This window comes from Colossoma macropomum, unplaced genomic scaffold (genome assembly GCF_904425465.1).
Source record: "Colossoma macropomum unplaced genomic scaffold, Colossoma_macropomum, whole genome shotgun sequence".
NCBI classification, from domain to species: domain Eukaryota; kingdom Metazoa; phylum Chordata; class Actinopteri; order Characiformes; family Serrasalmidae; genus Colossoma; species Colossoma macropomum.
Genome location: NW_023494792.1, coordinates 58910711 through 58924237, shown reverse-complemented (window position 1 = coordinate 58924237; position 13527 = coordinate 58910711). Strand labels below are relative to the sequence as shown.

The window sequence follows — 13527 nt, the reverse complement described above, 5'->3', positions numbered from 1 at the left end:
TCCTTTTTTGGGCTGTTGAGCCAAAAGGTGGGAGCAGAGTTCAAGCATCTGGGGCTTCTAATGCTACATTATCACCAATGTAATTATGCCACTTAGCCTTTAGATGGCTGCAGTAGTCTTTCTACCTTTCATTCACTGGAGGAAATAGATAAGAAACTCTGATAAAGGCTACATTCACACAGCAGGTAAAAGTGGCCCAAACCTGATTTTCTCACCAATATCCCATTTTTACATTTGGCAGTTCACAATATCTTTTTAATGGTATCTGTTTGTGACATCAGTCTGAACAGATCAGCTCCTAAACCGATCCGCATACGCAAAAAAACAGAGCTTCACTGTTTTTTATTTTGACCCGTTCTATCCATGCAGCCTTTAATGCGTGTTTATCGCAGAAACTCATATCGCAATAAAGATAAAAACACAATTTATCGAGCAGCCCTACTGGGTGGTGACCAATCTGTGAACTCTCTGACTAAAAGAGCAAGAAAATAAAAAAGACACTTTTTCCTGTTTGCTCCTATTTGTGTCTCATTATCGTCCTCCGTATTCTGTGTGCGTGAACGTGCAAGTCTGTAAATGATGTGAGTGTGAGACTTAATAATAAGCTCAAATAGAAAACATTAAGGTTTCAAAAAATGTTTGTTTAAATGCATGGACCTAATTAGTGCATTACGAAGTGAGGGAGAGTGCAGCAAAATCACAATCACAGATGCCAGGTGTGAATAAACAATGCACTATAATTTAAATCAACACCTGCACCTCCCACACAAGAACTCAAGGACACGCACAGGCTGAGAGAGAGAGAGAGAGAGAGAGAGAGAGAGAGAGACAGAGAGAGAGAGAGAGAAAGAGAGAGCGAGAGAGATTCCCATCAGCCTGACTTCCAGTAAATAAATAAAGTTCTAATAATAAATGCACAATGCAGCTCTGATTCTGCTGCTATGACCACAAACAAATGAGATTTAACGATGTTAATAACAGCTTGAAGACAACGCAGAGAAAATGTTGATACTAAAATTGAGTTATATTAAATATCCAGCAATACTGAATAAAAAAACAAGCTTGAAACACAATAAAACTGCTAATCAGACTTGAGAACTGTCCTTATACTCTAAAGAGCACGCCTGATTGACAGCCCTCCATCCAACACTGACATGTGGCTTGAAATTAGATGAACAACAAGAAAGGTGTCAATCTAAACTCTTTAGGATAAACAAATTCTGATGGTCTGTTTCTAACAGCTTAGCTAACATTACCACCTTATTCACCTTTTAGCTTGAAGACAGAGTTTGTGAAGAGTTTGTTAGCCGTTACCAAACGTGATCAGCTAATTAAATTATGTTGACTTGTTCCATTACGTCTATATTTATGAGAAGAGTGTAGAATGAGCTTATTATTTATCTGCGCTTTTTGTGATGCTCACTAGGTGCTCTAGCTGTGCTATGTCCTACCCGGTGTCACCCTCTTTTTTCAGCAGTGCGAAATGATGACGAATGTACAGTTGGATTGATGAAAAAGCTGCATGAACTCCGATCTGGCTGTTCAGACTGAGCCGCATTGCCGTATATCGGATATGTATCGGATTTCAGTAGCACATATGAAAGCGTCTCAAACTGGAATTGAAAATATCAGATTCAGTGTGTTTTTGCTGTTCACAATGACACACAGATACACATCTGTGTCACATATAAAAAAAAAAACAAAAAAAAAAAGAGCAGATTTGGGCCACTTTTACCTGCTGTGTGAACACAGCCTAAACCTCTGACTAGTATAGACAGCTCATAGCTCTTTTGAGAATGTATAACAACAGCGATTGCATGTCAAAAATCATCCTTTACTATTCATTTTTTTAACTTTTATAACTATCTGAATCATTCTGGCTCAGCCCTAATATACACATGGCTGGTGTGGCTGGCTAGAAGGACAAATGAACAAACCAGCTACAGCTATGTATGCTACGTTAGCTTTTGCTTGGTTGTTAGCTTTCACTCAATTCAAGACACTACAGGAAACACAGTGTTGCTTAAACTGTGTGGGCATTAACCACGTGCCTGGCAAGGGCTATGCCTATGTAAGCACAGCCCAGAATGAGGACTGGCCAGTTAAATCGAAAGGGGATTTTGGCTGTTTATATGGGTCATTTATTGGACGCTGGAACTCACAGGACATACTGTGTACATGTATATCATGCACTCTTACAAAAGATGGTTCTTCAGGTTCTAAATAAAATAGTTCTATATAGAACTATGAACACTCAAAGGTGAAAGTGTTCTTCAGATTGTTGGAGAATGTGCTGTAGATGGTTCTATATAGAACCTTTTTGAAAAGGGTTCTATACAGCACCCAAAAAGGTTCTTCTACTGTTACGATGTTAAAGCTACAGTGAGAGGAAACGGTTCAATATATAACACTCACAGAACGCTTTACATGATTAAAGGGTTCTTTGTATGGCGAAAGGGCTTTTCAGACTGTTGGAGAATGTGCTGTAGATGGTTCTATATAGAACCTTTTTGAAAAGGTTCTATACAGCACCCAAAAAGGTTCTTCTATTGTTATTATGTCAAGCTTGTAACAATAGAAGAACCCTTTTTCAAAAAGGTTCTACATAGAACCATCTATAGCACATTCATGCACATTTTCCATCAATCTGAGGAACCCTTTCATCATGCAAAGAACACTTTAATCACGCAAAGCGTTCTCTGAGTGTTCATGGTTCTATATAGAACCATTTTCTTTACTAAAGAACCTTTGAAAAACCTTTTTTTTAAGGGTGTGGTTCATAAAACCAAGATTAAGCTACTTAGAAAAAAAACATGTTTTGAGTTCAGCGGGACTTCAACTGATGTCTGCAAATTATTTACCATGTAAAAGTGTGATTGGATAAGATTTGAAAGGCTCCCGCAGAAAAAAGGGCCTGTGTTACCTCGCAAAGTCCAGGTCCGCTTCCCGTGACATGGTAATGTTGGTGAGGTTCTGCTGAAGCACAAAGATGTTCCTGCACATCTTCTTAATGCCAGACTCGCTGATGCGCTTAAAGTACTGAGCCCCGTTGATCAGAATGCAGGAGATCAGGTGGCCCAAACCTGCAGGGCACACACAGAGAGAAGCAGCGTGATGCTAATGGCAGAACTAGCTTTCATTCTCTGTTAGATACATTTGTGCTGTCTGGTTGAAATCGTCTGATAATGAAGCTGGACTTCTTCCATATTGATGACTGCTAAAAAGATGGAACCGACAGATATGGAGAGCACAGGGTTGAGACCGCATTAGGGTCGCCTTATTTCAAAATGGGGTCAACAGGAAAGTTTTAAAAAGGGTATAACATAAAAGTGGGATTCTTTTGGAGCTTCACTACGTAACAGGCCTGCTAACACATTGAAATGAAATGTTTTTGGAAAGGAAATGCTACAGATGATCAGCCAGTTTGCAGCCAGATTCTACAGCCACTTTAGAACTGCACCAAACCTGGAATGTACTTCAAGCACTTGTATAGATGGCAGCTGTCATACTGTTTTTACAGACTTCTCTCTACACATTTTTCTAAAATATGGCCCCTTCAAGCTGTTACACCATTAAAATCTGCCTAATAGTAACTTCGAACCTAATATCAGTAGAATACATTTGCTATATGTAAGAAATTGCACTATTATTCTGCCCCAAGACGTGTATTTGGATCTGAACTGATCATACTTGGCACTGAAGGGCTAAATCATCTTAATTACAAAGAAAGGTCCAACCTTTTGCATTACATTTACACTTTGGTCACAAAACAAATGGATTCTGAAGAACCAGACTTACATTATTTATAATATTGGTAGCAAATTGTAACTTACAGATGAACAGTACTGTGCAAAAGTCAGAGACCACCCTTCATTTACTTAATTTCCAGCAAAAACTGGAGTTTAAAAAAGAAATGATTAAAAGCTACAGAGAAAACGTGACTCCTAACAACCAACTGGAAGACCTGGTAGACACCAAAACTGACCCCATCAGATAAACAGCACTTAAAGCTCTCATCTCTGAGAGAGAGGAGAAAATCAAGCTGCTTCAGATCTGAAAACATCCACAGGTGTTTCTGTCCATCCTTCCGCTGTGAGAAGACGACTCAGCGCTGTGGGTCTGAAAGGATGTGTAGCTGTCAAGAAGAACCTCACTGAGAAAAGGAGACGGACACATCAAACAAAGAAGATGAACAATGGACTGACCACCCCAGAGTCCAGACCTCAACATCACTGAATGTGTTTACTGGATCGTGAGAAGCAGAAAATACAACCAACTTCTAGGACTGAACTTTGGACGCGTGGAAAAATATCCCTGCAGATTTCTTAGAGAAACTGAAAGAAAGTCTCAAAGAAAGTTGGAAGCTGTAATAAAGAGTGGACGCACTACATTGTTGAGGCTTCTGTATAATTTTATGTTGAATATCTTTTCTGCTTTTTTGTCTGACACTAAAAAATGAGTAGCTTGTACTGAATGGCCATTTTGACTGGAAATTAAATAAATGAAAGGGTGGATTAATGGAACAGCCCATTAATGACTATTTCTAAGGAAACTCCTGGCATAGTGAATGGGTCCAGCTGTGATTTCACATGGCCATAAAACATAACAGTGATGTCCCTGTCAAACTCCCACACTCACCCTCGAAGATGTACTGGAACTTGTGCTGCTGCAGCGCTGCCCCCATCACCTCCTCGATGGCACTGATGTCCTTATTGAGCTTGACCACCAGGGGGTCGTAGTCCATGCTGGTAGCGTTGGCCACGATGGCGTAGTTGCCCTGCTTGGCCAGCGGGATGAGATGGTGGAAGCAGTGAACTCTGCGAAGAGAATGCATCCAGACAAAGAGGCACAATGACTCAATATTTCAGTCAGTGAAAGATGTGATGTTTTGACAGCAAGATTACTGAAGGGCTTATGACTGTATGACTGTATTTTCCTTAGAATTTTGTTAACGCAGCCTTTGAATACGTACTTATGACTGGAGGGAAAAAAAATCTCAAGAGTGCCTGAAGAATCTCAGAAAGAGAGAGAAAGAAAGGGAGAGAGAAAGAAAGAGAGAGAGAGATCTCTCCATAATGGTTGCCTCCAGTTACACGTTCATCAGTTTCCCATAAAATAGCCCAAGCCTCCACTACCATTAAAAACCTATGAGTGCCGCCACTCCGCCACCAAACCATAAAGCCTCCATCCTCTCCTCCCCTGGCTTAATTTACTCACAAGCACTGTCAGGGGAAATTTGCTTGATGGGAAAAGTCAATAATGCGTGGCACGAGAGCAAGGAGTTACTGTTTCCAAATCATAAAATAGGAGTGCATAAGCTAAACAATATCTGTGAGCAATCTGGAAAAGACAAGAGGTGGCCATTAAGGCTTGCAGAAAGCAATGCTTCATCTAAAAAAAATAAATAAAAATGATAACAGTGCTAATGACAAATGGACGTTAGCAGAGACCATCTGTATTATATGAAAAAGCTCATGCTAACTGTTTCCCACACTTGATTCTTTCAGTGGTAGAAACATTATGGTTTTTTGGGTTCAAGCTGCTCAGAAGAACAAAGACACACAGAGAAACAGAGTTACGTCTCGAGGGCTAAGAGACTTGAGTTAAGGGCTTAGATATAGAGCTTCATCTGAAGAAAAGCAGACATAATGGACCTGTGTATGAGTGCACTGACCGGACACTTTATGTAATATGAGGAGCAGTTAATGGACTTGGGGCATCCTTAAAGACAAGAGCACTGGCTAGACCTTTATTTCCAGGGTCATGCAGAATGACCAGTCCAGATGCATGGCCAAGCCTTGGTCTTTCCTTCTGAACATTAATTTGTCATTTCACAATCAAATATATATATATATATATATATATGTATGTATTGTATTAATATTGTATTATATATGTATTTATACATACTAATTCAGGCAGCAGTGCAGATACTGGCCAGCAGCTTCAGGTAATGTTCACATCAACCATTGTTGGTGCCAGACAAGCTGGTCTGAGTGTTTGTGCTGATCTCCTGGGATTTTCACATACAGCATCTCTAGAGTCGCTCTAGAAAAACATCCAGTGAGCGGCAGTTCTGCTGATGGAAGTGCCTTGCTGATGAGACAGGTTTACGCACAAAGCCCAGACTGGTTCAAGCTGACAGAAAGGGTACAGGAACTCTAATAACCCTTCTGTACAGTTGTGCTGAGCAGAAAAGCATCTCTGAATGCACAACACATTGAACCTTTAGGCGGATGGGCTACAACAGCACAAGAGCAGAAAGCTGAGGCTGCAGTGGGCACAGGCTCACCAAAACTGGACACTTAAAGACTGGAAAAATGTAGCCTGATCTGATGAATCTCCAATTCTGCCGGACACACAGATGGTAGGGTCAGAGTTGGGCGCCAATGGCATGAATCCATGGACCCAACCTGCCTTGTGTCATCAGTCCAGGCTGGTGGAGGTGGTGTAATGGTGTGGGGAATGTTTTCTTGGCAGAATTTGGGCCTGTTAATATCAATCAATCATAACTTGAATGGCACAGCCTATTTGAGTAATGTTGCTGACCATGTACATCCCTTCATGGCCACAATTTACCATCTTCTAATGGCTACCTCCATGCAAAAGTTGTCTTGTGTGTGTGTGTGTGTTTATACATATATATATACACACACATGTATATATGACTATTATACATATACATGTGACTATTGCTTTGTGTCTGCAAACTAAACTGCTTTCATATTATTGAAATCATTGATTCCAAACCTTTGAACTATGATTCTAAACTTGTTAACAGTAGTGTTATTAAAAGAAACCAATGAAGCCATTAAGAAGGCTTGTAAGCTCAGCTTCAGCACTACAATATTTAATACTTTGTGAGTTAAAGTCACTGATGTCAAAAGACTGATGATCATATCAATAAGAGAAGCACAGTTTAACTAAAATGTGGAATCTATTTAACCCTTGTGTGGTGTTGATGTGTTTGTTACTCAGTGGTCTGCTGGACCCACCACATTATCGTTTTTAAATCAATACAGCCATAAAAATGTATGTAAAAATACCAGATGTTTAAAATATCACAAGTGTCCAGCGTAGGGTTCTCCTTTAGCAGCTGTAGCCAGTCAGCAGCCTGTCCATGTTGTCCATCCTCAGACACACACACACACACATATATATATATATATATATATATATATATATATATATATATATATATATATATATATAAATATATATATATATATATATACACAAACACATACACACACAGACACACACACTAACAGCAGGCCATGTAGGAGGAGAACAGAGTGGAGGACACAGCACCTCCACACTTTTACTCCCCACGGGTTCACCCAACACCACATGTCTAATATAAATGTGTGGGGGGTGAACAGAGTGAAGACACTGAAAATGGGTTATTTTATATGTTCTTCACAAAAAATGACCAAAGGCCAAGAAATCTGAGGTTGAAATAGTAATAACTCTCAACATTCTTTCTTTTAGTAAACACTGAAAATGGGTCCCACAGACCTGAACACCACACAAGGGTTTTCTTAAACTGGCCAATATTGTTATTGGACTTTTTAGCTCCTCAGAGACAAAATATTTCAGTCAGGCCCTCGCATTCAGTGGACCAGGAATGCTTACTGAAATCAGTGCTTTGGTTGAGTCTGAGTTTTGTCTGGATGAGGAGAGCTGGTTGGACCTACCTGACCTCCAAGTGTAGCACGAGCAGGCAGCGGTCAGCAATGTCCTGGAAGGACCTGGAAAGGTCGGAGAGGGTCTGCAGGATGTGCTCTCGACTGCGTGCACTCTCACTGCTCGCCTGGGTGTCTGAGCCTGGAGATGCACCTGAATGCACACACACACAAACACACCACATAGGGTTGTAACTACACAGTCATAGGCCCGGTCAGATTCCACGTTTTGTTGATTTTCTGAGTGAAAATAAGTGAACACATCCTTTATAGAGAACACACTTCTGCACATTTTAATGCACAATTATTGTTTATTTGCCGACTTGAACATTTTGGGGGGAGAACACCGAATGTTGCCTGTGCAAACGTTATTTAGATTTTTAACTGAACTATTCCTTTAAACAGCACTAACAAATGAAAACTAGTCCAGCAACTAACTGTTTTTTCCATAATCTATTAACCAATCAAGTATTATTTGATCTAATCTATCTAATTATGTCTCTTTTGTCTACATCTTTCAAAAGTTCCATACTGGAGCTATACAGAGTTTAAATTAATTATATTAATTCTATTTAATACTATTTACATTTAATACAAATTATATTCATTATATTTATATCAATATACAACCGACACTAACTCTAATACACGCGTTAGCAATCTCACACTGCATAAATCAGAATAAGCCGAGCAGTCTTTTAAAAAGGTCAGCTGGCCTTGGAGTGAAAGGAACGGATGACTGGGCTGTGAGCCTGTCTCTGCACTCTGCACCACAATCCGTGTGTAGATCAATGGCCATAAATTACACTACAGCAGAGCAAAAGTGGAGAGACTTTGGCACCACTGCTCATATAAGAGCCCTTTTAGTCAGTGAGACACAGGGACGCATACGGGTGCAGAGTGACTACTAACAGATAAGAGTATGTGTGGGGGTAAATCAATGAGACAGAAGGGACGGTGATGGGCATTGACTACCTGAAACTCTCTGCAGCCTCTTTCTGACCTTCTGAAGGTCTCTCTCTTTCACACTGATGAGCTACAGCACATCAGCATATTTACAGCAAGGTTAACTGACACACAGGAGCGGCTAAACAGTATGCAGGAGAGTGGAGAGTCAAACCGATCTGTCCACTCGAAGTGCTGTCTTCATTGAGGGGGGAATCCATCACTGCGGGTCTCTCAGAAAGATACAAAAACGTATACAAACACATGCAGCTGACAGTCAGGTAGAGATAAAGCGTGAGGACTGGAGTCTCAGTATGTGTTAGTTAATTAAAGGTTCCTCTATAAGCAAACTCAGCAGACAGGACCCAGTTATAGATAAGGCTGTATTTGACACGGCTTGATTAAAAAGTGCAAATTTCATAAGGAGGAATATGTGCTTGAATATAGTTTCTGGCTTCTGGGATCCACAAGGTATTGGGGGGGTGGTTATCAAACTCATGCAAAGGGGAATTTCTCCAAATACAAAGTCACTCAGAGTGGTTTGATGTGAAATGGTTCACAGTAGAGAAACATACAGACTCAGATTTTTTGATAGGAATCAGGGGTCGCCATGACTACAACACAAATATAGACATTTTATTCACTATCCAGAACCACCAGTGAACCTACACGAGTCTTCTGATGGTAAAATGGAGAGAAATATGAGTAAATAAGTTTAAGTACACTATTAAAAAAGTTCTTCAGTAAAGAAAATGGTTCTATGTAGAACCATGAACACTCAAAGAATACTTTACATGATTAAAGGGTTCTTTGCATCGTGAAAGACTGATGGAGAGAGTGCTGTATATAGTTCTATATAGCACCTTTTTAAAAAGGGCTCTATATAGCACCAAAAAGGGTTCCTCTACTGTTACAATGTCAAGTTTGTTATAATAGAAGAACACTTTTTGGTGCTTTATAGAACACTTTTCAGAAAAAGCACATTTTCCATCAATGTGAAGAACGTCTTCACGATGCAAAGAACCATTAAAGCATGCAAAGGGTTCTTTGAGTGTTCAGGGTTCTATATAGAACCATCTTCTTTCACCACAAATGCATTAAAGAAAATAAGCCGGAGGCCAAAGCTATCATTAAACAATGTATCAGGCAACACTTGCAACCAGCTTGCATAATAACAAACGTTAGTTCGCTTTTAGATGCATTGAACTCCTCAGACGTCTGGTTCCTATCACCACCACTGTGAACATTTCTGACTTGGAAAGTTTCTCCAGGACAGAGCTTTTCACACCAAACCACTCTGAATGACTTAATTTAACAGATACTAAGTTGAAGGTAAGCTAACCCCTTAAAACCCCAGGCTTATTACATACTAAGGCTTATTATTCAGTAACTACAGGGACTTCAATGCAAAGTTGTTGAGCTATTGTTAGGTTTTAGAAGTGTGTAATAAGACTTTGGGCCTGCTGGCCAACCCTGACCATTTAAGGGGTTAAAGACAAGCTGAGTGTCTATAAAGCATCTACAGCAGACTCTCAAAGTGCTTATTCACTGTGTTGCATTTACATTTGTGTCCAAATTTAGAGAGCAAAGTTACACTCCACTATACTGCACAGCAGAGAAACACTAACTACAGTTTAATCTGCCCAGAAGTTACAATTTTCCGCCAACAGTCCTTTTACACTACAATAGTATAGATACTAACAAGCATCTACACAATTTAAGTAAAGGGCATTTATTTTTGGATGAGGTTGGGCAGGGACAGAAAAATAAACATGATTACTGTGAAAAAATTGGACTTTAGACATCTCACAATTACATTTTTAGAGGTGTACAGTAAAGACTGCAGTCTCCATGTGCTGGTTTATGAAACTTAACCCTTTAGCTGTGCTGGACTGCAGCCACATATACAGAGTCTTAGTCAGAACTAATTGGAAGCAAAAGCGATCGCCAATTATCCTCCAATCATGGGTTAAGCAGTTTAAGCTTGAAAGTGTGAACAAGTGCAACAGGCTGTTGTAGACTGTGTGCGCATATCTGGCTAGAGAACAACAAAGGGTTTTAGCATGAAAAGAATGCTTTGATCTATCATCATTTTTTTATTCGCTTTGTGTAACTGTCTCACACAAATTATGTTGCAAGCAACTCACAACATGCAACTAGTTGCATGAAAGAGTTACCGTGTAAAACCAGCCTTGAAAATAAGGTAATAGATATGTAGATATAGGAAAAAAGGCAGCAATGGCAGCTGAAAAAAAATATACGAAAATGACAAACATGCTGCAAATACGTAAACTACAGTTCATAGATTACAGCGAGAATGATATGGTGTTTGAAAAATATGAGCTGCTAATTTGGCTAACTAGTGGAGTAATGGAATGGATTGCGTGCAACTTTGTTTTTAAAATGCTCTGTGTAAGTGTTTCACATATTTTATGTTGCAAGCAACTCACAACATGCAACTAGCCGCATGAAAGTTTCACTGTGTAAAGCATTGAAAATAAGGTGATAGATGCATAGGTATAGAAAAAAAGAGCAGCAATGAGAGCTGAAAAATGAAACGAAAATGATAAAAATGCTGCAAATATGTAAACTACAGTGCATAGATTACAGCGAGAATGATATGGTGTTTATAAATATGAGCTGCTAAATTGGCTAACTAGTGGAGTAATGGAAGGTACTGCATGCAACTTTATTTTTAAATTGCTTTGTGTAACTGTCTCACACAAATTACTCACAACATGCAACTAGTTGCATGAAAGTTTCACCGTGTAAAGCCAGCCTTGAAAATAAGGTAATAGATATGTAGATATAGGAAAAAAGGCAGCAATGGCAGCTGAAAAAAAATATACGAAAATGACAAAAATGCTGCAAATACGTAAACTACAGTTCATAGATTACAGCGAGAATGATATGGTGTTTAAAAAATATGAGCTGCTAATTTGGCTAACTAGTGGAGTAATGGAATGGATTGCGTGCAACTTTGTTTTTAAAATGCTCTGTGTAAGTGTTTCACATACTTTATGTTGCAAGCAACTCACAACATGCAACTAGTTGCATGAAAGTTTCACCGTGTAAAGCCAGCCTTGAAAATAAGGTGATAGATATGTAGATATAGGAAAAAAGGGAGCAATGGCAGCTGAAAAATTATACGAAAATGATAAAAATGCTGCAAATACATAAACTACAGTTCATAGATTACAGCGAGAATGATATGGTGTTTATAAATATGAGCTGCTAAATTGGCTAACTAGTGGAGTAATGGAATGTACTGCATGCAACTTTAAATTGCTTTGTGTAACTGTCTCACACAAATTATGTTGTAAGCAACTCACAACGAGCAACTAGTTGCATGAAAGTTTCACTGTGTAAAGCCAGCACTGAAAATAAGGTGTATATTGCATGCAACTTTTTTAACTGCTTTGTGTAAGTGTTTCACATAATTTATGTTGCAAGCTACTCAACATGCAACTAGTTGCACCAAAGCTTTACCGTGTAAAGCCAGCATTGGAAATAAGGTGTTATAAAGTCATTGGATTTTGTCTTTTAAATGTTATGATACATAATGCTTGATATAATACGATGAATCATGCTTAATATGACCAGCAACATTAACTGACAACAACATCTGTTTTCATGTTGACTTTAAGCAGCCGCGTATTTGTCAATATAAGCATGTGTGCGTGTACTGACATGGTTTAACGGCCTGAGCTGTGCTATGTGCTGCAGTGCTATGTGGGCAACTGCGGCTGCTCTGCTGAAAGTCTGAGCGTGCCGGCCCCCTCGCTGAGAGATCAGGGAGCAGGAGAACCTGCTATTCATTTTCCCCTGCCCCATTGCCTCAAAGCCTGTCCCACTTTGATGGTGCGATCAAGCCTGCGCTGCGTGGGGCGGCCAATTTAGAGCACACCGCGTCCCCCCAGACTGCATCCCTACTGCAACCCCCCCTCCCCTCTCTCTCCTCTTCAAGTTAAAGGCTTTTATATCTCTTTTATGGGAGTGTGTATGTGGTGAGCTTATCCAATTATTTTCAAACTCTATCTCTGCCAAAGCGTCTGTTTGGTGCCATCTGTGGGAAGAAGACCCTCATCAAGCGAGCGCGAGAGTGAAAGAATGATGGACGAACAGGACGCGAGTGTCTCAAAACAGAATAAATGCGCCGTTTCAGGCTGAGACTCTGTTTCGTTATCATCCTGTTTTTCTGCCTTAAAAAATGAAGCACTGGTTGCTCAGGATCTGATCACCATAGTGACAGCTAAAAGAAGCCAGTCGCTTCAATCACACTTTTGCTTATGCATTACTTTTGCATGCCGGGGTGAGGGCCGGCAATCGCTTTAACGAGTTTTATACTGCATTCATAAAGCTTTTCTTCGGTGAAGCAGTTCCATTATTTCCTCTGCAGTGTCGGAACGCGCTGCCATTCCTGAAGTGGTGTGAAACCTTGGCGTGAGGAGGTTGCGAGACGGCTCGAAAAAGGTCGTTAAAGAGCTTTTAGACAGAAGGAACCCGGCGAAAAGAGAACGAGAGAGAGAGAGAGAGAGAGATAGAGAACCAGAGACAGGATGAGAGAGAAAGAGTAACAGAGTGAGAAAAGCAAAAGATGGAGAATTTTTACTTATTTATTGTTAGTTTTCATATTTATTTATAATGTATTTAAATATATTGTTAATTAATATGTGTTTTTTTTTGTTTATTTTTACTATTTTAGTTATTTTTTACTTATTTTACTTTTAATTAATTACTTAATTTTCAGGCTATATATAATTGTTATAAGCATTTGTTAGACAGAAAAGAGATATAGCAAGAAAAACATTAACAGAGAGAAAAGAAAGACTGAGAAAGAGAGAAATCAACAGAGAGACTCAGAGATAGACAGAGAGGGAGAGTGAATGACAGAGAG

General features: G+C 39.6%; 1 protein-coding gene across 2 annotated transcripts in view; it reads right to left on the bottom strand.

The window, feature by feature from the left end:
• The window catches only part of exoc4 (exocyst complex component 4), a 253715-nt gene that overhangs the window by 19703 nt on the left and 220485 nt on the right, over positions 1–13527 (bottom strand). For both annotated transcript variants that reach the window (XM_036577676.1, XM_036577677.1), the window contains exons 15-17: positions 7698–7839; positions 4639–4817; positions 2924–3083 (exon numbers count right to left, since the gene is read on the bottom strand). In XM_036577676.1, the coding sequence (XP_036433569.1) occupies positions 2924–3083; positions 4639–4817; positions 7698–7839 (481 nt within the window). The remainder of the gene's footprint in view (positions 1–2923; positions 3084–4638; positions 4818–7697; positions 7840–13527) is intronic.